The sequence below is a fragment of the Ahaetulla prasina genome, chromosome 2 (assembly GCF_028640845.1).
Source record: "Ahaetulla prasina isolate Xishuangbanna chromosome 2, ASM2864084v1, whole genome shotgun sequence".
Taxonomy (NCBI): Eukaryota; Metazoa; Chordata; class Lepidosauria; order Squamata; family Colubridae; genus Ahaetulla; species Ahaetulla prasina.
In genome coordinates, this window is record NC_080540.1 from 31424419 (window position 1) to 31451828 (window position 27410).

Sequence of the window (27410 nt, forward strand, 5' to 3'; positions counted from 1 at the left end):
AAAGACTCGCCTTCGCCTTCGCCCAGCCGGGAAAGAAGCGGCTCGCCCAGCGCCCTCCGAGGGGGAAGCGGCGCTTCCCGGACCCCGAAACTGCAGCCGTTCCAGGGGGGGAGGAGAGGAAGGAGGGGCTAGAGCGTCTCCCCACCCTATCTCAGGGAGGAAAAGGGAGCCGGAAAAGGCGGGGAATTGTTTCATAATAGCCCCTCTAGGAACCTCCTCTCGTTCTCCCTCTCCATTGTCTATGGGAGATGGGTTGCCGGGAGTTTTGATGCCCTTTTTCCCCACTTGCGGCGCTTTGGGCGGCTGTTCCAATTCTTCGTTTGCCGGCAAGGCTGCTCCTGGGTCCCGCTCCGGGCAGGTGGGGCTCCCGCTCTCCCTCCCTCGGGCTGCCCGGAGGGCTTCTCCCCGCCAGGAGGAAGGTAGCCCCGAGAGGGTCCCGGGTGGATGCGGGGCTGGGCAAAGGGGGGGAAGCCCCGCCCCACGGAGGGCAAAGGGGGCTTTTCTTTGAAGGGGTTCAGGGGGGATTCTGGGGTAATCAAGTACTTCAATTGGGGGTGGAGGGTTTTCTTTAGGGGGAAAAAAGGGTTTGAATTGAGTTCATTTTCTCCCAACGGTGAAAAGTTTTCACTTTCTTTCTGCTTCATCTACATAGAGAAGAATGACTAAGAATTCTTTGCTTTTATTTTAGTATTTCAATTGTTTATTTTTCTTTCTCCAAAGGTGGGTAGAAGCAGAAAAAAATCATTATTTGCCTAGTTTTGCTCTGCTGTGATGTGGCAGCCCCTCGTTGGTGGGTTTTATCCATCAGAATAGGGTGGGAAGGGCCCTTGGAGGTCGTCTAGTCCAGCCCCCTGCTCAAGCAGGAGACCCTGTACCGTATACATTTGAGACAGGTGGCCGTCCATTCTTTTCTTAAAAGTCTCCACTGTTGGGGCAACCACAAATTCCTTGTGTGTCCAATCACACTTGGCCAATAAAAAATTCTGTTCTATTCTATTCTGTTCTGTTCTGTTCTATTCTAACTTCTGCAGACCAGTTGCTGTTGTTGGTAGTGGCAAAGTTGTGTCCGACCCATCGTGACCCCATGGACCACATTCCTTCCTGTCCTTTACCATCCTCTGGAGTCCATTTAAGCTCACACCGACTGCTTCACTGACTCCATCCAGCCACCTCATTCTCTGTCGTCCCCTTCTTCTTTTGCCCTCAATCTTTCCCAGCATTAGGCTCTTCTCCAGTGAGTCCTTCCTTCTCATTAGGTGGCCAAAGTGTTTTGAGTTTCATCTTCAGGATCTGGCCTTCTAAAGAGCAGTCAGGGTTGATCTCCTCTAGGACTGACCAGTTTGATCGCCTGGCAGTCCAAGTGGGGGAAAAGTGACAGGTTTCCATCGGTCTTCTTCTTTAGGTTCATATATAAGATCTGTTTTTTTAAATGGAAGCTGTTCGTTCCCTGTTGTGTTCAATGTGGGTGTATTGGATTTCTTCTTGAGGTTCATTTTTTTAAAGAAGCTCTTTGCTTACAAAGGAAGCTGGTAAGTAGTAGAGCAAGCCTATTAGGAGAGAAAAGGAAGGAAAAGGAAAGGAAGAAGGAACTGTAAATGAGAGAAAGGAGAAAGAGGGAGCTGAGGGGGGAGAGGAAGAGGAGGAGATTCCGGATGGTCAGTGATCTTGACCAGGACAGCCTCAGAGACCTCAATGGAACTGAAAAGGATTGAATATGACAGTGGAGAAAAAAATATGTTAATTCTATAATTTTGCCACCCCATATCAGGTAAAATTTGATTTTGCCCCAAGCACAGTCCTCCAAAGCAGGGATCAGTCTTCAGCCCAGAAATTACATATCCCTCAGCTAAACCATTATTATTTTAACCATGGTTTCTGGTGCTTAAGCCCCTTGGTGAAGTGATTCCAGCAATTGGGTGGATACTACATTCGAAGCCAAAAGAAAATGGTTGAAGACAAATTCCAAAATCTGACCTGGGCAGGTATGAGGATCTGGTGGAAATTTTGGCCAAATATACCATCAGCTTCCCTTTTAGAAAACATGAGCCATTGCTGACCCCGATGAATGTATTTACATCCGGCCTAAACTATAAAGCAACAATAGGAAGCCATTCTTGGAGGAGCCCATATTAAAGTCTCTGGTGCCCCAAAGAACAGTGTCCATATATGAACAGTGTCCATATATGAATAGTGTCCATATATGAACAGTGTCCATATATAGGTTGTACATAATTAGATCTACCTGACACATAGAAATCCTATGGGGGGTCTTTGTCTCACATCCTGTTACCACACGCACGCACCCCAGCCAAGGAAAAGGAAAAGGCAGGGATCATCCCCAGTTCAGGCAGGCAAATGGAAAGCAACAGGGACTCTGTCAGCCATCCCTTCTCATCATACTAAGAAAAGGGAAGGGGAGGCCAGCTCTGCAGCAAGGACCCCAGCATTGCTTTGATTCTGCAGGGAAGGAATGGAAATTTTTGGGGGTACTCCAGGGTTTATATAGGGGGTCTTGCAGCTATTGTTTGGGCTATTTGGAGAGCTGAAGAAAATAAATTTTCTTCTCTCCTTCACTTCTTTTATCTTCATCCTGCAGGTGCCACCAGGAAAACCTTTGGGGGAAGTTCTGCTTGCAGGATCCAATCTGGCTCAGTCACCGGGACTAAAGATTTAGTCTTCTCAGCTTTCGGACTCGTGCTGGAGCCCATCCTCCTGCCCATCTTCTAACTTTTTCACCAAAGTTCTGCTTGTTCGAGTTTCCTCGGATGGAAAGCCCTGGAAGTAAGCAGCCCCTGGAAATTATGCAGAGGGGGGAACACTTTGGCCAAAGGTCCCTTCAGAGGAATCTGGGGAGACCCTTGAAATGCTCCAAATGCGGAAAATCCTTTGCTCACCGGTCCCTCCTTTTGATCCATCGGAACCTGCATATGGGAAATGGATCCCACCTGTGTTTTCTTTGTGGAAACTCCTTTCCTGGAATGTGGAGCTTTGCCAAACATCTCCGGAGCCACCCTGGACTGAGGCCTTATAAATGCGGAGAGTGCGGGGAGCATTTTGCTAAAGGCTCAGACCTTGGAGCCCATCAGCGAATCCACCAGGGAAAGAGATCTCAGGAATCCTGGAAGCGCTGGGGAAGATTTCCTGGAAGACGGCGTCTTTCTAGGCCTCAGAAGAGCCCAGCTGAAGAGAAGCCCTGCAAGTGTGTGCAATGTGGGCTGTGCTTTTCTCAAAACTCACAGCTGCTTAAACATCAACAAATCCACACCAGAGAGAAACCTTATCAATGTCTGGAGTGTGGGAAATCTTTCCACTTTAAACAATGTTTTAGAAAACATGAGAAAATTCACACAGGGCAGAGTCCTTATAAATGTTTTGTGTGTGGAAAATGTTTCACTCGGAGCTCATCTCTTTGCAAACATAATAAAACACACACAAAGGAGGAAAGGAAAACGTGCCGAGAATGTGGGAAATGTTTTTCCAGCAAATTCTGGCTGATGCAACATCAGAGAATTCACACTGGAGAAAGACCCTATAAATGTCCAGAATGTGAGAGACGATATGTGAGTTTGTCGGCACTTCGGAAACACCAAAGCACACACACATCAGGAAGGCTCTATAAATGTAAGGATTGTGAGAAATGTTTTTTTTTTAAGGGAAGTCTTTTTCGACATCAGAGTGTCCACACAGGGGAGAAGCCCTATCAGTGCATCCAGTGTGGAACATTTTTTCGTACAATATTCATCCTCAGAAGTCATGAAAATGTTCACAGAGGAGAGAAAAAATTCAAATGTTTAGACTGTGGGAAAGCATTTGTTTCTTCATTTACCCTTAGAAATCACTGCCGAATACATACAGGAGAGAGGCCCTATAAATGCTCGGAGTGTGGGGAAACTTTTCATTGCCAGAGACATCTTACAAACCACAAGAGGATTCACGCAGGAGAGGAAGCTTACAAATGTGTGCAGAAAAATGAAAAGTGCCCAGAATGTGAGAAATGTTTTGGCAGGAAGTCAAACCTAATTCGACATCAGAAAATACACACCGGAGAAAGACCCTATCAATGCCCAGAATGTGAGAAAAGATTTGTGCAATTGAGTGAACTTCAGATACATCAAAAGGGACACACAGGGGAGAAGCCCTTTAAATGTGGGGAGTGTGAAAAATGTTTTATCACGGCAGCACGGCTACGGGTTCATCAGAGAATCCACACGGGGGAGAGGCCATACAAATGTGAAGAGTGTGGGAAATGCTTTTCTCAAAAACACCACCTTACATATCATCAGAAGATCCATACACGAGGGAAGCCATAGCGATTCACAGAGTGCGATAATGTTTTGTTCAAAAGGAAGACATCAGAAAAATCAGAGTAAAGGGGAAGATGAGAGGTCAACTGAATGCAGAGAGATTGACTGTTTTCATATATAGAGTTAATTAAGATTTAAAGTAGGCGAAAGGAGATATGGAATTGAACAATAGACTGTGAATTTGAAACTAAAGTGCCATATGTGGAAATGGTGGATAATTGTAATTATTGTAATTGTAAATAATTGTAATTATTTGGCTATCCGTGATCATCTCGGTATAGTTCTCCAATACTAAAGATGTCCGGTGATATGGCCAGCAGCTGACACACCCAATGACAATTTTTAAGAGGTCAAGTTAGGGACTTTTGCATTATGGATATCAGCAAGGCTGGGTATTCCTGCAGAAAAAAATGATATGATAGCTATTTCAGTGAGGGAAAATTTAATTGGGGAAGATTTGCTTCAGACCAATTTATAATGTTAACAGGACAGCTTTGGGACTTTTTAAAATGGATATAAATAAAGCTGAGAACTTCAGGAAAAGAGACTTGATAGACTCTCCTTGAAAGAAAGCGACTCTATTCTAGGAAGATAAGCTGGAGGGAGTGACTTAAATATGTTTTAATTAGAATGGATTACCATATTTTTCAGAATATAAGACCCATCTTCCCCCCCCCCAAAAAAGGTTAAAATTTCGGTGCGTCTTATACTCTGAATGTAACCCCGTTCACCCACTGGCCCCCACACTTTGGCTTCTGCCTCCCAGCAATTTACCTCCTTGCAGCAAGCAGCAAGAAGAAACAGCCCATTTCACTTTCAGCACAGCCTGATTAGCACAAGCAGCTGATTGTCTGTCCCATCAGCCTCCCGACCCTCAGCTGTTTCAGGCTGCAGGGATTGTCATTGCCTATTGCCAGGCAGGACTCTGCTGCTTGCTGCAAGCAGGCAAATTGCTGGGAGGCAGATTTTTTTTTTCTTGTGATGAAAATGAAAATGAAACTAAAGCAGGCTGTTTGCTGAAACGAGGCAAACTGAGAAGCAGAGTAATTGTGAGCGTTTTATGGTCTTACTTTCTTCTTTGTGTCCTTTTGTTGTAAAATTTCTGTCTAGAATCAACAATTAGTTGGAATTTAAAAAGCATTTCACTAACTTAGTTGAAATATTACCTGAAGGAAAATAAAGAGGGGGGGGAACCTTTACATCTAACAGATTGTGTGCTGTATAACTTACTGATTCTGATTACAATACCAATCTATGCAAAGACAAAAAACTTTAAACTGGTAAAATTACATATTATTTCCCATATCCATGCACTAGCACAGGGGTCCCCAACTTTTCGGACCTCAGGGACCATTAAATTCATAATTTTAAATCTTGTGGACTACTAATATGATCTGCTTAATGGAGGTCATGTGAGTGGGTGGGTGTGGCCAACTCCTCACCTCCCCGCCCAGGGTCCTTAAGGCGCCAACAGGGAACAGTTGTTGGAGCTAAGCAGCCACCATGAGAAAGAGTTGGCAAAACAGCTGGCTCAGTTCAAATTGGATCTGATCGAAAAGGAGGCTCAGTAGAAGCACCTCACTGAGGACTACAAGCATAGGCTTTCCAAACAGAGGTAAGACCTGCGGGACTGCAAGGCCAGGTACCGGCACCTGGAGGCTCAGTGGGCTGAGATGGTCAGCCAGTTCCAGGCCATAATGCAGTCCCACTGAAACAAGGCCCTCCGGCTCTTCATCACCAGCAGCACTTCCCTCCAGCCTTTGCCCAAAGTCCTGCACCAGGAGGCCGAAGCAGACCCCAAGTCAGAATTTCTGTCCCCCTCTGACCCACACAAAAAGACCCCAAAGGGGGAGATTCTGCAGCAACACAAACGTTATTGCACGTATCTGTCCCGGGGGCCGTAGTTTGAGGACCCCTGATTTAGTGCAATATAAAAAATGCAAATAATTTTTCTACGGACCACCAAAATTTTCTCGCGGACCACCAGTTGATGACTGCTGCACTAGCGTATATCTTGTTTTCCTTCCCAAAAAAGATAGGTGCATCTTATAGTCTAAAGTGTCTTATAGTCTGAAAAATATGGTATTTTTAAAAAATCTATATATAATAATAACAACAACAACAAAAACAACAGAGTTGGAAGGGACCTTGGAGGCCTTCTAGTCCAACCCCCTGCCCAGGCAACCCCCTGCCCTACACCATCTCAGACAGATGGTCATCCAACATTTTCTTAAAAATTTCCAGTGTTGGAGCATTCACAACTTCTGCAGGCAAGTCGTTCCACTTATTAATTATTCTAATTGTCAGGAAATTTCTTAGTTCTAAGTTGCTTCTTTCCTTGATCAGTTTCCACCCACTGCTTCTTGTTCTACCCTCAGGTGCTTTGGAGAACAGCCCGACTCCCTCTCCTTTGTGGCAACCCCTGAGATATTGGAACACAGCTATCATGTCTCCCCTAGTCCTTCTTTTTATTAAACTAGACATACCCAGTTCCTGCAACCATTCTTCATATGTTTTAGCCTCCAGTCCCCTAACCATATTTGTTGCTCTTCTCTGCACTCTTTCTAGAGTCTCAACATCTTTTTGACACCGTGGCGACCAAAACTGGATGCAATATTCCAATATTCCAAATTACCAAGGCATTATAAAGTAGTATTAACATTTCATGTGATCTTGATTCCATCCCTCTGTTTATGCAGCCCTGAACTGTGTTGGCTTTTTTAGCAGCTGCTGTACACTGTTGGTTCATATCTAAATGGAGTCCACTAGGACTCCAAGATCCCTCTCACAGGTACTACTATTGAGCAAGGTACCCCATATACGGTACCTGTGCATTTTGGTGTTTGTTTGTTTTTTTGCCTAAATGTAGAACCTTACTTTTTTCACTGTTGAATTTCATTTTGTTAGATAGCGCCCAGTGTTCGAGTCTGTCAAGATCCTTCTGTAACTTGAGCCTATCTTCTGGAATGTTGTCTATTCCTGCCAGCTTGGTATCATCTGCAAATCTGATGAGTTCCCCATCTATCCCCTCGTCCAAGTCATTGATGAAGATGTTGAAGAGTACTGGGCCTAAAACAGAGCCTTGGGGTACTCCACTGCATACTTCCCTCCATGTGGATGTAGTTTCGTTGAGGACTACATGCTGAGTGCGGTTGGTCAGCCAGTTACGAATCCATCTGGTGGTGATTCTGTCTAACCCACATTTTTGTACTATGTACTGTATATATATACTATGTATGTATGTATGTACGTATACACACACGTGTGTGTGTGTGTGTGTGTGTGTGTGTATTCTGAGGTTTTCGCGGGTGTTTGTATCTAGATCTTTGGTTATTCCCGCGTAAAATTGGAAGGTCTCCCGCGTAAAATTGGAAGTGTCTTGGCGACGTTTCAACTAAATCCCATTCGTCATTTTCAGGTTAGGTGTTTACGGCTTCGTGCTTCTAGGAGAAATGTGTGATCGCAGCTGTTTCTTCCTTTTAACTGCTAGTGTGGGTTTGAACTGATTGGGTGACTTCAACTCCCAGCTTTGCTGGCTGAGGAACTCTGGGATTTGAAGTCCACAAGTCTTCAACTTGCCAGGGTTGGAGAGCCCTGAGCTAGAAGACCTCCAAGTTCCTCTTCAACTGGTTATTCTGTCAGGCTTTCTCACCTGTGGCTTGGAAAGTGTTACACACCCACCAGTCACCCCCATCGATGGCCAGAATGTGAGAAACGATTTGTAAACTCTGCTGAACTGAGACATCACACGGGGCAAACCATGATGAAAGCAAAGCTTACGGGATGGTGTTTCCTGAATGCTCTTAAGGCAGGGGTCTCCAACCTTAGTCCCTTTAAGACTTGTGGACTTCAACTCCCAGAGTCCCTCAGCCAGCTTTGCTTTGCTGGCTGGGGGATTCTGGGAGTTGAAATCCACCAGGCTTAAAGTTGCCAAGGTTGGAGACCCCTGGTCTAAGGCAGCGTTTCTCAACCTTAGGAATTTTTAAGATTGGTAGGCAATTGTTGTTTCCAGATTGACGGAAATAGGCAAGAAAAACATTGAATGCAATATGGCAAAGCTGGCTGAGGAACTCTGGGAGTTGAAGTCCACAAGTCTTCAAGTTGCCAGGGTTGGAGAGCCCTGAGCTAGAAGACCTCCAAGTTCCTCTTCAACTGGTTATTCTGTCAGGCTTTCTCACCTGTGGCTTGGAAAGTGTTACACACCCACCAGTCACCCCCATCGATGGCCAGAATGTGAGAAACGATTTGTAAACTCTGCTGAACTGAGACATCATACGGGGCAAACCATGATGAAAGCAAAGCTTATGGGATGGTGTTTCCTGAATGCTCTGAGGCAGGGGTCTCCAACCTTGGTCCCTTTAAGACTTCTGGACTTCAACTCCCAGAATCCCTCAGCCAGCAAAGCTTGGCTACATTGGTCCCAGCCTTGCCAGGGGACGGATGAGGGATCTTAGCGCACAGTCCCGCCTCCAAGTCCCCCAAACTTTGGGGGAAGCAGAGAGCGGGGATCCCCGGTCGCCTCTTCCCAATCCTGGGGGAGAGGCAGGGAAGGAGGAAAAAGCTCCCGGCTTCCCTGGACTCCGCCCGGCCGGAAAAGAGGCGGCTCGGCCAGCGGCTCCCGGGGGAGGAGAGGAAGGACAGGCTAGAGCAGAGGTGTCCAAACTTGGTCCCTTTAAGACTTGTGGACTTCAACTCCCAGAATCCCTCAGCAAAGCAAAGCTGGCTGAGGAACTCTGGGAATTGAAGTCCACAATTTTGGACACCCCTGGGCTAGAGCGTCTCCCTACTCTCAGGGAGGAAACGAGGCCGGAAAAAGCAGGGAGAAGCATCCAAGGAGCCCCTCTGGGAAGTTCCTCTCGGTGTCCCCCCACGCACGTGTATGGGAGCTGAGTTGCCGTTTCCTCCACTTGCGGCTTGGGCGGCTGTGCCAATTCTTGGCTGTCCGGCAAGGCTGCTCCTGGGTCCCGCTCCGGGCAGGTGGGGCTCCCGCTCTCCCTCCCTCGGGCTGCCCGGAGGGCTTCTCCCCGCCAGGAGGAAGGTAGCCCCGAGAGGGTCCCGGGTGGATGCGGGGCTGGGCAAAGGGGGGGAAGCCCCGCCCCACGGAGGGCAAAGGGGGCTTTTCTTTGAAGGGGTTCAGGGGGGATTTTGGGGTAATCAAATACTTCAATTGGGGGGGTGGAGGGTTTTCTTTATGGGGGAGGGAAAGGGTTTGAACTGACTTCAATTTCTCCCAACGGAGAAACGATCCACTCTCTCTCGGCTTCATCTAAATAAAGAAATGAAAATTCTTTCTTATATTCTAATATTTGGATTTCTTTTGTTTGGCAAAGCTGGGTAGAATCTCTTTTTTCACTCGTTTTGCTCTGAAGAGTCTGTGATGTGTCAGCCCCTCGTTGGCGTGTTTTATAAATCAGAATAGAGCTGGTGTAGGGACCTTGAAGGTCATCTAGACCAACCCTCTGCTCAAGCACATTATACCATTTCTGTCCATTTTTTCAGAAAAATCTCCAGTGTTGGAGCAGCCACAACTTCTGCAGACCAGTTGCTACACTCATTAACTGTCCTCTCTGTTAGGAAGTTTCTCCTTAATTCCAGGTTGCTTCTCTTCTTGATTTGTTTCCATCCATTCTTCATTATTCTTCATTATTATTATTATTTATTATTCATTATTATTCCATTATTCTCCATTCCTGCCTTCTGGTGCTTTGGAGAATAGGTGGACTTCCTCTTCTTTGTAGCAGTCCCTCAAATACTGGAATAGCAATCATGCCATACCTGATCCTTCTTTTTTCTAGAGCCTAGACTAAGCATTCTTGTCGAAGAATGAAATAAGATTGGTTTGGCATGATCTGTTTTTAGCAAACCCAGAATAGAATAGAATAGGAATAGGAATAGGAATAGGAATTAGAAAGAATAGAGAATTCTTTATTGGCCAAGTGTAATGGCTTTTAATTATAACTTTGTCTCTAGATATTTGCAGATCTGTGTTTTTATTATGTTTTCCAGGATCTTCCCAGTTATTGATGTTGGGCTGATTGGTTTGTAGTTTCTCTGGTCTCTCTCTTTTTCTCCCCTTTCATGAAAATGGGCATCATGATCCATTCTTTTCAGATTCATTGTGTTATTGGTCTCCTTGTGCAGGAGAAGAAAGGGGCAGTACTCCATGGGTTTCATTATTTCTGTTACATCTTTGATTTTTTCTTCAGGGAGATTAATTTACCAAGCTAGAATAGAATAGGAATAGGAATAGGATAGAACAGTTTATTGGCCTTGTGATTGGACACACAAGGAAGTTCTCGTGGTGCATATGCTCTCAATATAAATAAAAGAAAAGATACATTGGTCAAAAATCACAAGGTACAACACTTAATGATAGTCATAGGGAACAAATAAGCAATCAAATCATATTAGGAAACAGTCAATCAATAAATCATAAGGATACCAACAAAAAGTCATAAGTAGGAAGAGTTGGGTGATAGGAACAATGGAAAGATTAATAATAATGCTGAAAGTATTAATAATAATGGTGAAAATAATAATGCTGACAGTATTTTGGAAGTTCTTTCCTTAAGTTTACCTTGTTTAGATCTTCCAAAATAATGGCCAGTGAATCAGGGTATTTGGCTTCAGCCTGCATAATCTGGTCAGCTAGAATTTGTAATGCCTTGTTTACACAGGCTTGTGGAGGGACATAAACAGCAATTAGTAGAAATGAGGAGAACTCTCGTGGAGAGTAAAATGATTTGCAGTTGATAAGTAGAGAATCTTAAGTTTTCATCACAGAATTTATACATTATACTTATATTCTGAGACCATCTGTTGTTGATATATAAGCATAAGCCGCCTCCTTTCTGATGATTCTGCAATTCTATCTGTTCTATGTATCTGAAACCCTGGACTTTGCATGCTGTTATTGACTATCTGCTCTGCAAACTATAATTTCTGTTTCCCTAAGAATTGAATCGCCTGTCACTGAAACTCGCCTTCTTTCCCTAGGAAACTCTGGGATATTTCCATCCGGTTGCAGAAATGCTGGGTTTTGATTCTTTTTTAGAAACTATTGAAGACTGCTCTTTTGTGGGCGACTGCATATTCCTTTTCAGGGGGAGAACATGGCAGCGAATGTTCACTTCCAGAAAAGCTTCATTGGAGTGGATTGGATAGATAGAAGGGGCTTTGCTCTCGGTTGTTGTTTTCTTCTAAAAGTGACAGGCTTCCATCCGTCTTCCTCTTTAGGTTCATATATAGGGTCAATTTTTTTAATGGAAGCTGTTTGTTCCCAATTGTGTTCAAACCGTATTTCTGGTCCCAATCAATGTATTTGCATCCTCCCTAAACTATAAAGCAACAATAGGAGGCCATTCCAGGAGGAAGACATATTCAATCTGTGCTGGTTGAAAGAACAGTCTCCATTAATATCTACATAGGTTGAACTCTCTACACAATTAGATCTACCTGGCACATACATACAAATCCTATGGGAGGGAAGGTCTTTGCAGTTTGCTTCATATCATGTAGCATCGCCTCCCCCCCCCCCACGGAAAAGAAAAAGGCAGGGATCATCCCCAGTTCAGGAAGGCAAATGGGCAACAGGGACTCTGTCAGCCATCCCCTCTCCTTGTGCTAAGAAAAGGGAAGGGGAGGTCAGCTCCACAGGGGAGATCCCAACATTGTTTGATAGTGCAGGGAGGGAATAGAGCCTTTGGGGGGTCATACAGCTTTGGGCACTCAGTCCAGAAAAGGTTAGCCATCACTGATATATGGGGGCTTCCAGCTATTGTTTGGGCTATTTGAAGAGCCGAAGAAAATAAATCTTCCTCTCTCCTTCACTTCTTCTATCTTCATCCTGCAGGTGCCGCCAGGAAAACCTTTGGAGGAAGCTCTGCTTGCAGGATCCCATCTGGCTCAGTCACCGGGACCAGAAGTTTCGTCTTCTCAGCATTTGGACTCATCCTCCTGCCCATCCTTCAACCTTTTGGCCAAAGTTCTGCTTGTTACAGTTTCCTTGGATTGAAAGCTGTGGACGTGAGCAGCCCCTGGAGACTATGCAGAGGGAGGAACACGTTGGCCAAAGGTCCCTTCAGAGGAATCTGGGGAGACTCTACAAATGCTCCAAGTGCGGGAAATCCTTTGGTCACCGGTCCCTTCTTTTGATCCATCGGAAGCTGCATACGGGGAATGGATCCCACCTGTGTTTTCCTTGTGGGAACTCCTTTCCTGGAATGTGGAGCTTTGCCAAACATCTCCGGAGCCACCCTGGACTGAAGCCTTACAGATGCGGAGAGTGCGGGGAGCGTTTTGCTAAAGGCTCGGACCTTGGAACCCATCAGGGAATCCACCAGGGAAAGAGATCTCAGGAATCCTGGAAGTGCTGGAGAAGATTTCCTGGGAGACGGCATCTTTCTAGGCCTCAGAAGAGCCTGGCTGAAGAGAAGCCCTGCAAGTGTGTGCAATGTGGGCTGTGCTTTTCTCAAACCTCGCAGCTTCTTAAACATCAACAAATCCACAGCAGAGAGAAACCTTATCGATGTCTTGAGTGTGGGAAATCTTTCCGTTATAAACAATTATTTAGAAAACATGAGATTATTCACACGGGGCAGAGTCCTTATAAATGCTTTGAGTGTGGAAAATGTTTCACTCGGAACTCATCTCTTTGCCAACATAATAAAACACACACAAAGGAAAGCAAAACGTGCCTAGAATGTGGGAAATCTTTTTCCAGGAAATCATGCCTGCTGAAACATCAGAGAATTCACACTGGAGAAAGACCCCATCAGTGCCCAGAATGTGGGAGATGTTTTGGCCAGAAGTCAGCTCTAATTCGACATCAGACTATACACACCAGAGAAAGACCCAATCAATGGCCAGAATGTGAGAAAACATTTGTGGATTCTTATGAACTTCGGAGACACCAAAGGACACACACGGGAGAAAAACTATATAAATGTAATGATTGTGATAAATGTTTTTCTTCGAAGGAAACTCTTTTTCAACATCAGGGTATCCATACACGGGTGAAGCCCTTTATGTGCATCGAGTGTGGAACATTTTTCCGTACAATACAAAGCCTCCGAAATCATGAGAATGTTCACAGAGGGGAAAAAAAGTTCAAATGTTTAGACTGTGGGAAATCATTTGCTCTTTCATCAACCCTTAGAATTCACTGCAAAATCCATACGGGTGAGAAATGCCACAAATGCTCAGTGTGTGGGAAATCTTTTAGACGGAAAGATGGACTTGTGCGGCATCAGAGAAACCACTTAGAGAAGCAATATAAATGTCCAGAATGTGGGAGATCTTTTGGCTTCAAGACAAGCCTAATGCGACATCAGAGACTTCACACTGGAGACACACCCTTTCAATGCCCACAATGTGAGAAACGATTTGTGGAGTCTGCTGGACTTCGGAGACATCAGAAGAGGCACACGAGAGAGTTGCCCTATAAATGTGGGGAGTGTGGGAAAAGTTTTCTCACAGCAAAACTGCTTCAGGTTCATCAGAGAAGCCATTAGAGAAGCAATATAAATGTCCAGAATGTGGGAAATCTTTTCATTGCAAATATTATCTTAGAAAACATGAGAGGCTTCACAAAGAAGAAAACCCTTTTCTACATGTGCAGAAAAATGAAAAGTGCCCATAATGTGAGAGGTGTTTTGGCAGAAAGTCAACCCGAATTCAACATCAGAGAGTTCACACGGAGAAAAACTATATAAATGTAATGATTGTGATAAATGTTTTTCTTCGAAGGAAACTCTTTTTCAACATCAGGGTATCCATACACGGGTGAAGCCCTTTATGTGCATCGAGTGTGGAACATTTTTCCGTACAATACAAAGCCTCCGAAATCATGAGAATGTTCACAGAGGGGAAAAAAAGTTCAAATGTTTAGACTGTGGGAAATCATTTGCTCTTTCATCAACCCTTAGAATTCACTGCAAAATCCATACAGGGTGAAGCCCTTTATGTGCATCAGTGTGGAACATTTTCCGTACAATACAAAGCCTCGAAATCATGAGAATGTTCACAGAGGGGAAAAAAAGTTCAAATGTTTAGACTGTGGGAAATCATTTGCTCTTTCATCAACCCTTAGAATTCACTGCAAAATCCATACAGGTGAGAAATGCCACAAATGCTCAGTGTGTGGGAAATCTTTTAGACGGAAAGATGGACTTGTGCGGCATCAGAGAAACCACTTAGAGAATCAATATAAATGTCCAGAATGTGGGAGATCTTTTGGCTACAAGACAAGCCTAATGCGACATCAGAGACTTCACACTGGAGACACACCCTTTCAATGCCCAGTATGTGAGAAACGATTTGTGGAGTCTTCTGGACTTCGGAAACATCAGAAGAGGCACACGGGAGAGTTGTCCTATAAATGTGGGGAGTGTGGGAAAAGTTTTCTCACAGCAAAACTGCTTCAGGTTCATCAGAGAAGCCATTAGAGAAGCAATATAAATGTCCGGAGTTTGAGAAATCTTTTCATTGCAGATATTATCTTAGAAAACATGAGAGGCTTCACAAAGAAGAGAAGCCTTTTCTACATGTGCAGAAAAATGAAAAGTGCCCATAATGTGAGAGGTGTTTTGGCAGAAAGTCAACCCAAATTCAACATCAGAGAGTTCACACCGGAGAAAGACCCTATTAGTACCCAGAATACGGGAGGTGTTTTGGCCAGAAATCAATCCTAATTCGATATCACTCTGGAGACAGACCTTATCTGTCTTCAGAGATAGCTGGGGCTGGGATATCTCAGGCTACAGAGAAGCCTGTTATTAGAACACAGAGCCTGCAATTACTGCAGGTTCGAGCCCGGCCCAAGGTTGACTCAGCCTTCCACCCTTTATAAGGTAGGTAAAATGAGGACCCAGATTGTTGGGGGGGGCAATAAGTTGACTTTGTAAAAATATACAAATAGAATGAGACTATTGCCTATACATTGTAACGCCCTGAGTCTTGGAGAAGGCGGGATATAAATGTAAAAAAAATCAATGCCCAGTATGTGAGAAACGATTTGTGAGTCTTCTGGACTTGAAACATCAGAAGGGAAACACAGGAGAGGCCCTGTAAGCGTGGACTGTGGGAAAGGTTTTCCCAAAATAATGGCTTGCACGGCATGGAAAGTTCCATACGATTGAAGCCATAGAGATGCATAGAATGCGGTAATGTTTTGCTCAAAGTGAGACCTCAGAAAATCACATGGAAAAGCCCTTATAGGCCCAGAACAGTTTTCATAGTTGTTCAACCCTTAGAAGTCATATAAGGGTTCATAAAGGTGGGGAATAATAATAATGTTGATGTTGACAGTGTTGCACCAGCTTTGATGGAGGTCAACAAGAGGAAGCTGTTAAAAGCACAGTAAACCCAAGTATTAATATAGGAAAACAGCGATGCAAACTTGAGCTGACAGCTGGTGTAACAAAGCACTGCATGGACAGTTCCTTGACAAGATCCAAGGAAAAGTAAATAAGGAAGAGACCTGGTTATGGCTGACCAATGAAACACTGAAGAAAGAAACGGAAGGCCTGAGTCTTCGGAGAAGGGCGGGATATAAATGTAAAAAAAAAAAATCAATGCCCAGAATGTGAGAAAAGATTTGTGGAGTCTGCTGAACTTCAGAGACATCAGAAGGGAAACACAGGAGAGAGGCCCTGTAAACGTGTGGACTGTGGGAAAGGTTTTTCCCCAAAATAATGGCTTGCACGGCATGGAAAGTTCCATACGCGATTGAAGCCATAGAGATGCATAGAATGCGGTAATGTTTTGCTCAAAAGTGAGACCTCAGAAAAATCACATGGAAAAAGCCCTTATAGGCCCAGATGGTAGAACAGTTTTTCATAGTTGTTCAACCCTTAGAAGTCATATAAGGGTTCATAAAGGTGGGGGGAATAATAATAATGTTGATGTTGACAGTGTTGCACCAGCTTTGATGGAGGTCAACAAGAGGAAGCTGTTAAAAGCACAGTAAACCCAAGTATTAATATAGGAAAACAGCGATGCAAACTTGAGCTGACAGCTGGTGTAACAAAGCACTGCATGGACAGTTCCTTGACAAGATCCAAGGAAAAGTAAATAAGGAAGAGACCTGGTTATGGCTGACCAATGAAACACTGAAGAAAGAAACGGAAGGCCTGATTCTTGCAGCCCAAGAACAAGCCATTAGAACGGATGTAATTAAAGCCAGAATAGAAAAATCTGCTGATGACCCCAAATGCAGACTCTGTAAAGAAACAGATGAAACCATTGATCGCATACTGAGCTGACTACAAACAACGTCACAATACAGTTGCACAGATGGGACAGTGGAACTTGTGTCACAACTACCATCTGCCTGCAGCAAAGAACTGGTGGGACCATAAGCCTGAAAAAGTGATCGAAAATGAGCATGCAAAACTACTGTGGGACTTCTGAATACAGACTGACAAAGTTCTGGAACACAATACTCCGGATATTACGATTGTGAAGAAGAAAAAAGTGTGGATCGTCGACCTTGCCATACCTAGTGACAGCAGAATTGATGAAAAACAACTTGAAAAACTTACCAGATATCAGGACTTGAGAACTGAACTGCAGAGACTCTGGCATAAACCAGTGCAGGTGGTTCCAGTGGTACTCTGCACACTGGGTGCTGTGCCTAAAGACCTAGGCAAGCGCTTAAAAACAATTGGCGCTGACAAGATCACCATTGGTCAGCTGCAGAAGGCCACCTTACTGGGATCTTGTTTGTATAATCCACCGATACATCACACAATCTTAAACATTTGGGAAGTGTTCGACTAGTGATTAGTGACACGAAATCCAGCATAGTTACCTCGTTTGCTGTGTATACTGTCATTTTGTGTAAATAATAATAACAATAACAACAATAACAATAAAAACAACAATAACAACAAGGGACGTTGGAGGTCTTCCAGTCCAATCCCCTGCCCAGGCAGGAAACCCTACACCATTTCAGACAAATGGGTTATCCAACATTTTCTTAAAAATTTCCAGTGTTGGAGCATTCACAACTTCTGCAGGCAAGTTGTTCCACTTATTAATTGTTCTAACTGTCAGGAAATTTCTCCTTAGTTCTAAGTTGCTTCTTTCCTTGATCAGTTTCCACCCATTGCGTCTTGTTCTACCCTCAGGTGCTTTGGAGAATAGTTTGATTCCCTCTTCTTTGTGGCAGCCCCTGAGATATTGGAACACTGCTATCATGTCTCCCCTAGTCCTTCTTTTCGTTAAACTAGGCATACCGAGTTCCTGCAACCGTTCTTCATATGTTTTAGCCTCCAGTCCCCTAATCATCTTTGTTGCTCTTCTCTGCACTCTTTCTAGAGTCTCAACATCTTTTTGACACCGTGGCGACCAAAACTGAATGCAGTATTCCAAGTGTGGCCTTACCAAGGCATTATAAAGTGGTATTAACACTTCACATGATCTTGATTCTATCCCTCTGTTTATACAGCCCAGAACTGTGTTGGCTTTTTTGGCAGCTGCTGCACACTGCTGGCTCATATCTAAACGGTTATCCACTAGGAGTCCAAGATCCCTCTCACAGGTACTACTATTGAGCAAGGTACCACCTATACAGTACCTGTGCATTTTGTTTTTTTTGCCTAAATGTAGAACCTTACTTTTTTCACTGTTGAATTTCATTTTGTTAGATAGCGCCCAACGTTCAAGTCTGTCAAGATCCTTCTGTATCTTGAGCCTATCTTCTGGAGAGTTGGCTATTCCTGCCAGCTTGGTGTCATCTGCAAATTTGATGATTTCCCCATCTATCCCCTCGTCCAAGTCAGTGATGAAGATGTTGAAGAGTACTGAGCCTAAAACAGAGCCTTGGGGTACTCCACTGCATACTTCCTTCCGTGTGGATGTAGTTCCGTTGAGGACTACACGTTGAGTGCGGTTGGTCAGCCAGTTACAAATCCATCTGGTGGTGGTGCTGTCTAACCCACATTTTTCTACTTTATCTAGTAGTAGGTTATGGTCTATTTTATCAAACGCTTTACTGAAATCCAAGTAAATTATATCGACAGCATTCCTCTGGTCTACTAATTTTGTCATTTTGTCAAAGAATGCAATAAGATTAGTCTGGCATGATCTGTTTTTGACAAACCCATGTTGGCTTTTGGTTATTACTTTGGTTGCTTCTAGGTGTTCGGTGATTCGTTGCTTGATTCTCTTTTCCAGAATCTTCCCCGGTATTCAGGTCAGGCTGATAGGTCTGTAGTTTCCTGGATCTGTTTTTTTTTTCCTTTTTTGAAGATGGGAACTACATCAGCTCTTTTCCAGTCCTCTGGCAGCTCCCCTGTGCTCCAGGATCTTTGAAAGATATAGTTCTTTCTTCTGTGTTTTGCTTCTTGATTTAGCCTTGCTTGAAAAGCTGATATCCATTTCACTTGATATATCAATTTTTCTTTCCAAAACAAGCACAGCAAAGTCACATTAAATTTAGGTTCTATCCCTGGTGTTTCTTTCAACCATCTAACCGAGAGGTCTCCAAACTCGGCAATTTTAAGACTTGTGGACTTCAACTCCCAGAATTCTGTATGGCTGGCTGGAGAATTCTGGGAGTTGAAGTCCACAAGTCTTAAAGCTTCCAAGTTTGAAGACCTCTGGTAACCGTTTTCCAAGTTTATTCATGAACTTGTTTAAAAATTCCAGATTGGGTCAAACGTCATCTTTGTGATTTTATATGTTTTGTATCACAATACAAAAAAGATGTTGACACTAATAAGGATGCAGGGAAAAGCAACAAGGGTGATTAAGGGACCGGATGCTAAAACATCAGAGGAAAGGTTGCAAAACTGGTTATATCTAGTCCAGGGGTGTCAAACTCCGTTTAATTGTGGGCCGCAATGTGTTTGACTTCGGAGGGCCAGGAGAGGAGTGGCCGGGGGAGACACCTATGGTGGCCAAGTGCCAAGGCAGGACTTCCCTGAGACCCTTCCTCACTCTCATTATAATTTCCCCTCCCTTCTTTTTCCTTCCCTCTTCATTTTAATTTCTTCTTCCTTCCCCTCTTTACTTATTTTTCCTTCCTTGCAATCTTCCCATCTTTCTTGTCTTTTCCTCTTTCCCTTTCTCCTTTTCTGCCCCTTCTTGCACGCTCAAATGCAGAAGGGGAAACATTTCTCCTTTTGTTTTGTTTTTAGTTCTGATAGCCCTCTGCCAGACAAAATGAGGTGCGGGGGGGGGACCGCAGGGGGGCTGCACGGGTGCCGTCCTGTGCTGTTTTCGGCCTAGATGGCCTCATGCAACACTGTGGCAGCCAAAACAAGGAAGGGGGGGCGCACTCCCTTTCAGCTGCCAGAGTGCTTGCAGGAGGCTGTCCAAGCTAAAAAAAGGTGTAACACCCCCCCTGCACCCCGTTTTTGCTAGCTGAGGCACATGGGCCGGTCCTTTGTGATTTCCATGCCATATCTAAGCAAAACGTGGGCCAGATCCTGCCCATAGGCCTTGAGTTTGACACCTCCTTAAGATGGAAAAAGGTACACAAGTTTGATAAAATCCACTTTTATCAATATAGGATGAGATAGATAAATACAGACAAATGTGCATGTTTGTAAGAGCAAAATTTCACTCATAGCTTTGCCACAGAGCAGCAGGAAGCTTATAGCTAACTGCAGACAAGAACAGGAAATTTACTTAGATAGAAATTTAGATAAGTTTTGCAAGATACCTGTCACTAGTGAGTAAGAGGAAACAAAATATTTAGCTTCTGTAGAACAGCAGCAAGGGGGACAGCAGAGATAGGGGGCTGTCGGTATTACAACCAATCATGATAAGTGTCTATATAACCATATATAGAAAATTGTTTTTCCTGTTTCCTGTTCTTTTGAAGTATAAAAGAAAGTGCGTCAGAACACATCAATGTTCATTGTTGCCATCGCCTATGTTTGCCACTGAACATGCGCATTAAACCTGTTCTGTTCATCCAGGAATTCTCTGTGTATTCCTAAATTCCATCACACCCTAGTCTGGCTGAATGAAGAGAGGACTAGGAGGGACAGGATGGCAGCATTTCAATATTGGAGAAGCTATCACAAAGATTTTGGGCTGGGGTGGGGAGGACACAACCTACTTTCCAAACCACCTGAAGGCAGAAGCAGCAGCAATAGCTGGAAAATAATCAAGGAGAGATGCAGCCTAGAACTAAGGAGAAATTCCCTAACATTTATTTATTTTATTTATTTATTTATTTAAATTTTTATACCGCCCTTCTCCCGAAGGACTCAGGGCGGTCTACAGCCAAAAATAAAAACAGCGAATATACAAAGTGAAAATATCAATTTAAAATACCTATTCCATAATGGCCAAATTAAAACCGTCAGATTGACCTAACCTAAAATACCCCATATAAAATTACAAAAGATTAAAACTTTAAAATTTAGAATTTAAAAAATCAGTCCAATCCCGCTTGAATAAATAAGTGAATTTTTAATTCCCGGCGAAAGGTCCGAAGGTCAGATATTTGGCGCAAACTGGGGGGAAGGTCGTTCCAGAGCGTAGGTGCTCCAACAGAGAAGGCCCTCCCCCTGGGGGCCGCCAGCCGGCATTGCTTGGCGGATGGCACCCTGAGGAGACCCTCTCTGTGAGAGCGTACAGGTCGATGGGAGGCATAAGGTAACAGCAGGCGGTCCCGTAAGTACCCAGGCCCTAAGCCATGGAGTACTTTAAAAGTGGTAACCAAAACCTTGAAGCGCACCCGAAAGACCACAGGTAGCCAGTGCAGACTGCGCAGGAGCGGTGTTACCCGGGAGCAACGAGGAGCTCCTCGATCACCCGCGCAGCTGCATTCTGGACTAACTGCAGTCTCCGAGTGCACTTCAGGGGTAGCCCCATGTAGAGAGCATTGCAATAATCCAGACGGGAAGTGACGAGAGCATGAGTGACCGTGCTTAAGGCATCCCGGTCCAGAAAGGGGCGCAACTGGCGGACCAGGCGAACCTGGTAAAGGCTCTCCTGGAGACGGCCGCCAAATGATCTTCAAACAACAGCCGACCATCCAGGAGAACGCCCAAGTTGCGTACCCTCTCTGTTGGGGCCAGTGACTCGCCCCCAACAGACAGCTGCGGTAGCAACTGACTGTACCAGGGTGCCGGCATCCACAGCCACTCCGTCTTGGATGGATTGAGTCTGAGTCTGTTTCTCCCCATCCAGACCCATACGGCCTCCAGGCAACGAGACAGCAGTTCAACAGCTTCGTTGGGGTGGCCCGGGGTGGAAAAGTACAGCTGAGTGTCATCAGCGTACAGCTGATAACTCACCCCGAAGCCACTGATGACCTCACACAACGGCTTCATGTAGATGTTGAACAGGAGAGGCGAGAGAATCGACCCTGAGGCACCCACAAGTAAGGCGCCCGCGGTTGATCTCTGCCCCCTGTCAACACCGTCTCAAGTCAGAGATAGGAGGAGAACCACCGATAATGGTGCCTCCACTCCCAAACCCTCCAACCGGCGCAGCAGGATACCATGGTCGATGGTATCAAAAGCCGATGAAAGATCCAACAGGACCAGGGCAGAGGAACAACCCCTATCCCTGGCCCTCCAGAGGTCATCCACCAACGCGACCAAAGCTGTCTCCGTGCTGTACCCGGACCGGAAGCCGGACTGGAACGGGTCTAGATAGACGGCTTCATCCAGGTACTGGGATGCCACATTTCTACAACCTTCGCCACAAAGCGAAGGTTGGAGACTGACGATAATTACCCAAAATAGCTGGGTCCAGGGAAGGCTTCTTGAGGAGGGGTCTCACCACCGCCTCTTTCAAGGCAGCGGGGAAAACCCCTTCCAACAGAGAAGCATTTATAATTCCCCGGAGCCAGCCTCGTGTCACCTCCTGAGTGGCCAGCACCAGCCAGGAGGGACACGGGTCCAGTAAACATGTAGTGGCATGTAACCTCCCAGCAGCCTGTCCACGTCCTCGGAGCCACAGAATCAAACTCATCCCAAACAACATCAACAAGACGTGTCTCAGTCATCCCATCCGGATCATCACAATCTTGGTCCAAACTATCCCGAGCTGAGCGATTTTATCGTATAGATAACCACTAAACTCCTCAGCACGTCCCTGCAAGGTCATCCCGTCCCCTGGTGTAAAGGAACGGGTCACCCAAACAGGGCAGCCGGGCGGTTATCTGCCGACGCAATGAGGGTGGAAAAAGAATTTCGCACCCTCATTGCCACTAGGTAGGTCTTGAAAAAGACCTAACTAGTGTCCGATCAGCCTCGAACGGCTGGACCTCCAGGTACTCTCTAGGCGTCTTCTCCGGCGTTTCATCTCTCTCAGCTCCTCAGAGAACCAAGGAGCCAATTGAGATCTACGCCGGGTCAGAGGCAAAAGGCACGACACGGTCCAAAGCCCCAGCCACAGCCTGTTCCCAGGCCGCAACTAGTTCTTCAGTCGTGCCGTGGGCAAGATCATCAGGAAATGGCCCAAGCTCCGTCAGGAACCTCTCGGGGTCCATCAGGCGCCTGGGACGGAACCAACGCATTGGTTCCGTCTCCCTGCGGTGGTGAGCAGTGGTCTGAAAGTCTAGGCAGAGGAGAAAATGATCTGTCCATGACACCGGTGTCGTCACTAAATCCCCTAATACCAGATCATTAAATCACTGTCCAGAGATATAAATCAAGTCCAGTGTGGACCCCCCCGTGTGTGTAGGTCCATCAGTTACTTGGATCAGGTCCAAGGCCGTCATGGAAGCCTGGAACTCCTGAACCACCGTCGATGACAAGCCGGCCGATGGCAGATTGAAGTCCCCCATGACCAAAAGTCTGGGGATCTCAATCGCCACCCCGGCAAGCACCTCAAGCAGCTCAGGCAGGGCTGTAGTCACGTAGCAAGGAGCCAGGTACGCGATCAACAGACCCATCTGATTCTTATGGCCCCATTTCACAAGAAGGGATTCACACCCAGCTATCTGAGGCACAGTGGACTCTCTCAGCTCAAGACTCTCTCTCATCACAACCGCCACCCCGCCACCCCTACCCTGGGCCCTCGGCTGATGGAATGCTCGGAAACCTGGCGGGCACAGTTCAACCAGGTGCACATCCCCTTCTGCACCCAGCCAGGCCTCCGTAATGCCCATGAAGTCCGCGGACTCCCCCCGAATATGATCACAAATCAGGGGGGCCTTGTTAACCACGGACCGGGCATTGCACAACATCAGCCGCAGGCCCGGGCCCTGAGGATCCTGACCTTCCGGGTAACGGGTAAGAACTGAGGGACCGGAGCACGTTATCGCTTTTAAACAGCGAGTCCGTGCTCCCGAAAAATGATACGGCCCCTTGCTTCCGCCATATCTGCCCCTCCCACTTACCGTACAGATGGAACCAACATCTACGCCTGGTACGAATCCCTCACCCCCCTCCCTCGGACCGGATAAAATGCCATGTAGAACTATTTATCAGTGGAACTGTTTCCCTCCAAAGATTGTGAGGCCTCCATCAATGGAGGCTTTTAAGAGGTGACTAGACAGTCACTTGTCTGGAATGGTATAGGATCTCTTGCTTGGGCAGGGGGTTGAGCTAGATCAGGGGTCTCCAACCTTGGCAACTTGAAGACTTGTGGACTTCAACTCCCAGCTTTGCTGGCTGAGGAACTCTGGGAGTTGAACACCCACCAGTCACCCCCATCGATGGCCAGAATGTGAGAAACGATTTGTAAACTCTGCTGAACTGAGACATCACACGGGGCAAACCATGATGAAAGCAAAGCTTACGGGATGGTGTTTCCTGAATGCTCTAAGGCAGGGGTCTCCAACCTTGGTCCCTTTAAGACTTGTGGACTTCAACTCCCAGAGTCCCTCAGCCAGCTTTGCTTTGCTGGCTGGGGGATTCTGGGAGTTGAAGTCCACCAGGCTTAAAGTTGCCAAGGTTGGAGATCCCTGGTCTAAGGCAGCGTTTCTCAACCTTAGGAGTTTTTAAGATTGGTAGGCAATTGTTTCCAGATTGACGGAAATAGGCAAGAAAAACATTGAATGCAATATGGCAAAGCTGGCTGAGGAACTCTGGGAGTTGAAGTCCACAACTCTTAAAGGGACCAAGGTTGGAGACCCCTGTTGTAAGGTTCCACAATGGGGTGGGGGAGAGGAATGTAGCCTATTTTTCTACAATTGGCAAAAAACCGTCTTATTAAATCCTTTGATCCACGTGTCACGTGGCTCCATCCACTTGTAGTTTCAGTCCCGCACTTTCCCACAACTCCCCAGGGAAGAGGAGCCCCTGAGTGGAGCCGGGAAGGAACGAAGGGCAAGGAAGGCAGGGAATGAAAGTCGCCCTTTGCACCTAGTGGGAGAAGGAGGGAGGTTTATTTATTTATTTATTTATTTATTTAGTCACAGCAATATATGTAGGTATCATACAAAAAGATTATATAGCATATAAACACATATGAGTAAATATTAGGAGGTATAAGCATATATATATATAGGAAGAAGAAAAGAAAAACAATAAGACAGGAACGGTAGGCACGTTTGTGCGCTTATGCACGCCCCTTATGGTCCTCTTAGGAATGGGGTGAGGTCAATAGTAGAAAGTTTTTTGGATAAAACTTTTAGGATTATGAGAAGAGATCACAGAGTCAGGTAAAGTATTCCAAGCACTGATGATTCTGTTACAGAAGTCATATTTTCTGCAATCTAGATTAAAGCAGTTGACATTTAGTTTAAATCTATTAGTTGCTCTAGTATTATTGCAATTAAAGCTGAAGTAGTCTTTAACAGGAAGGACATTGCAATAGATGATTCTGTGAGTTAAACTTAGGTCTTGTTGGAGGCGACGGAGTTTCAAGCTTTCTAAGCCTAGGATTTCAAGTCTGGTGGGGTAAGGTATTTTTTTGTTTTCAGAGGAATGGAGAACTCTTCTTGTAAAATATTTCTGGACACGTTCAATTGTATTGATGTCAGAGATGTGGTGAGGGTTCCAAACAGGTGAGCTGTTAGATGATCAAGGTCGTTTTGAATGATAGAAGTGTTGTCTGTGGTATTAAATAGTTTGACATTGTCAGCAAAGAAAACACAATTACTTGATATGTGGTCACAAAGATCATTAATGTATAGTATAAAGAGTGTTGGTCCAAGGACGCTGCCTTGAGGAACACCACTCTTGACAGGAACAGGATTTGATAAAGCATTGCCAATTTTGACCACTTGTTGTGTGTTAGACAGAAAAGCGGATATCCATTTGTGAAGGGGTCCTGAGATGCCATAGGATGTTAGTTTTAGGAGAAGTTTATCGTGTACTACTGAGTCAAAAGCTTTTCAGAAGTCTATGTAGATTGCATCTATTGATTTGCCTTGATCAAGATTTGTAGTCCATGTTTTTACAGTGGAGAAGTTGTAAGTTACATGATAATTTTTTCCTGATATGGGTTATCGGAGTTAACAAAAACTGAGCCAAAGAAAATGTTGAAGAGGTTTGCTTTGACTGTTTCGTCATTGCATTCTTTGTTGTTAGAATCTTTTAGTGGTGGGATGGATCTTGAGTCTTTAAGTTTATTGTTGACAAAATTATAAAAGGCACGATTGGAATTTGTGCACAGAAGGTTCTCTTCTTGCTTGGTGTGGTAATTTGTGCATTCAGTTTTTATTTGGTTGCATATATTTCTGTAGCGGTTTTTGAAATTTGCAACATAGCCTTTTTTGTTTCTTTTCCAGAGGGATTTTTTTTTTGATTGAAGCTTTTTTATTGATATGGGTAGTTTGTTTTTCCTGATCATGGTAGTCATTTGTGGTACATATAGTTTGATGACTCTATTGATTTCAAGTAGGAAGACTCTATAGTGGTCTTCAGCGGTTATGCAGGTTGCAAACAGATTTTGCCAGTCCAGAAATGAAAGATCGTTGTTTATAAGGTCGTAATTGGCTTTTTTGAAGTTGTAGTTGGGAGTACTGTTGTTATGACGATTTAAGTATGGACGTATATTGAGACGAAAATCAATCATGCAGTGGTCACTGTTGGAAAAAGGTTCTTTAATTTCTAGTTCGTAAATTGAGTTTGAATTGTTGCAGAAGATGAGATCAAGGCAGTTGTTGAGTCTTGTATTGTTGGTTACAAGTTGTTCAAGACCTAGGTTTGTAACAGCGTTGTATAGTGTAGTATGGATTGGGTCAGTTGAACATTCATTAGTTATCCAGTTAATGAGAGGTAGATTTAGGTCACCCAGGAAGATGAGAGGATATGGGCAAGAGGTAGCCCATGTTAGCATTGAGGTTAGCATATTTGCATGGGTAATGTCATAGTCAGGGGCTCTGTAGCATAGTAAGAATTGAAGAGTAGTGTCAAGGGATAGGTCGCATACAATAGTTTCAGGAAGAGAAAGTTTATGTGCTACTTGGATATTTTTTAGATTCAGTGACTTTTTGTAAAAGATAGCCACTCCACCACCTCTTCGGTTTTCACGATCTGATCGATAGACTTGATATTCTTTGTTTGAGATAATGGAGTCAGGAAGGGATGAGTTCAGCCATGTTTCACAAACAAAAATGATATCAAATGTGCCACTGTTTAATAAGAGGATAAATTCAGGTAATTTGTTGACTATGCTTCTTGCATTTATCAATTTGCATTTGAGATCTGAAGTGATTGGTGTTGAAGAGGTAAGGGGCGTGCATACCTAGTTTTGGATGTTAGTAGGTTGGGGGTTGTGTACAACAGATGGTTGTATAGATGGTTGGATGGTAGTTTGGTTGTTTGGATGGATGGTTGTTTGGATGGCTGTTTGGGTGGATTGTTGGGTGGCTGTTTGGATGGCTGTTTGGATTGGTTGGTTTCCTTCCTCCCGCCTCCACAGGGCGGCCTCTCCTGCAGGGCAAGGAACGGAGGGCTTGGCTGACTTCCAGGGCTGGTGGGCGATCCTCGTTTAATGCCGGTCTGGGTCCCTGCGGAAGCCACGTCCCCGATCCATCATCTCAGCCTCTTCGGCCTCGGCAGACGCTCCCTATCTCACCCGCCTCCCTACTACGGAGCCCATCGTCCCCAGCCGTCCCAGCCTTGACAGGGGACGGATGAGGGATCCTAGGGCACAGTCCCGCCTCCAAGTCCCCCAAACTTTGGGGGAAGCAGAGAGCGGGGATCCCCGGTCGCCTCTTCCCAATCCTGGGGGAGAGGCAGG

At 45.1% G+C, this 27410-nt stretch overlaps 3 protein-coding genes across 8 annotated transcripts in view; 2 read left to right on the forward strand and 1 right to left on the reverse strand.

The window, feature by feature from the left end:
* The window catches only part of LOC131191920 (zinc finger protein 24-like), a 93785-nt gene that overhangs the window by 10470 nt on the left and 55905 nt on the right, over positions 1-27410 (reverse strand). The window lies entirely within an intron of this gene.
* Positions 238-5474, forward strand: LOC131191924 (zinc finger protein OZF-like). Of its 5 annotated transcripts, none has more exons than XM_058170559.1 (2): positions 238-358; positions 2597-5474. In XM_058170559.1, exon 2 carries the CDS (start codon positions 2766-2768, stop codon positions 4308-4310), a length of 1545 nt encoding a protein of 514 aa, XP_058026542.1. In that variant the 5' UTR covers positions 238-358; positions 2597-2765; the 3' UTR covers positions 4311-5474. The 5 variants fall into 5 exon arrangements, with proteins under 5 accessions (XP_058026542.1, XP_058026540.1, XP_058026545.1 ...); XM_058170557.1 differs by having other exon boundaries at positions 254-419; XM_058170562.1 differs by lacking the exon at positions 238-358 and adding an exon at positions 573-720.
* Positions 9175-13816, forward strand: LOC131190477 (gastrula zinc finger protein XlCGF26.1-like). Its single transcript, XM_058167801.1, has 2 exons — positions 9175-9281; positions 12157-13816. The coding sequence occupies exons 1-2, from the start codon at positions 9184-9186 to the stop codon at positions 13814-13816; spliced, it is 1758 nt and encodes a 585-aa protein (XP_058023784.1). The 5' UTR covers positions 9175-9183.

What these genes read in the sequence shown, in the direction of transcription:
- LOC131190477 (XM_058167801.1), top strand. Translation starts at nt 9,184, where the DNA reads ATGGGAGCTGAGTTGCCGTTTCCTCCACTTGCGGCTTGGGCGGCTGTG. An exon ending in CTGGGTCCCGCTCCGGGCAG is followed by an intron (nt 9,282 to 12,156) that starts GTGGGGCTCCCG and finishes TTCATCCTGCAG; the next exon opens with GTGCCGCCAGGAAAACCTTT.
- LOC131191924 (XM_058170559.1), top strand. Translation starts at nt 2,766, where the DNA reads ATGGAAAGCCCTGGAAGTAAGCAGCCCCTGGAAATTATGCAGAGGGGG.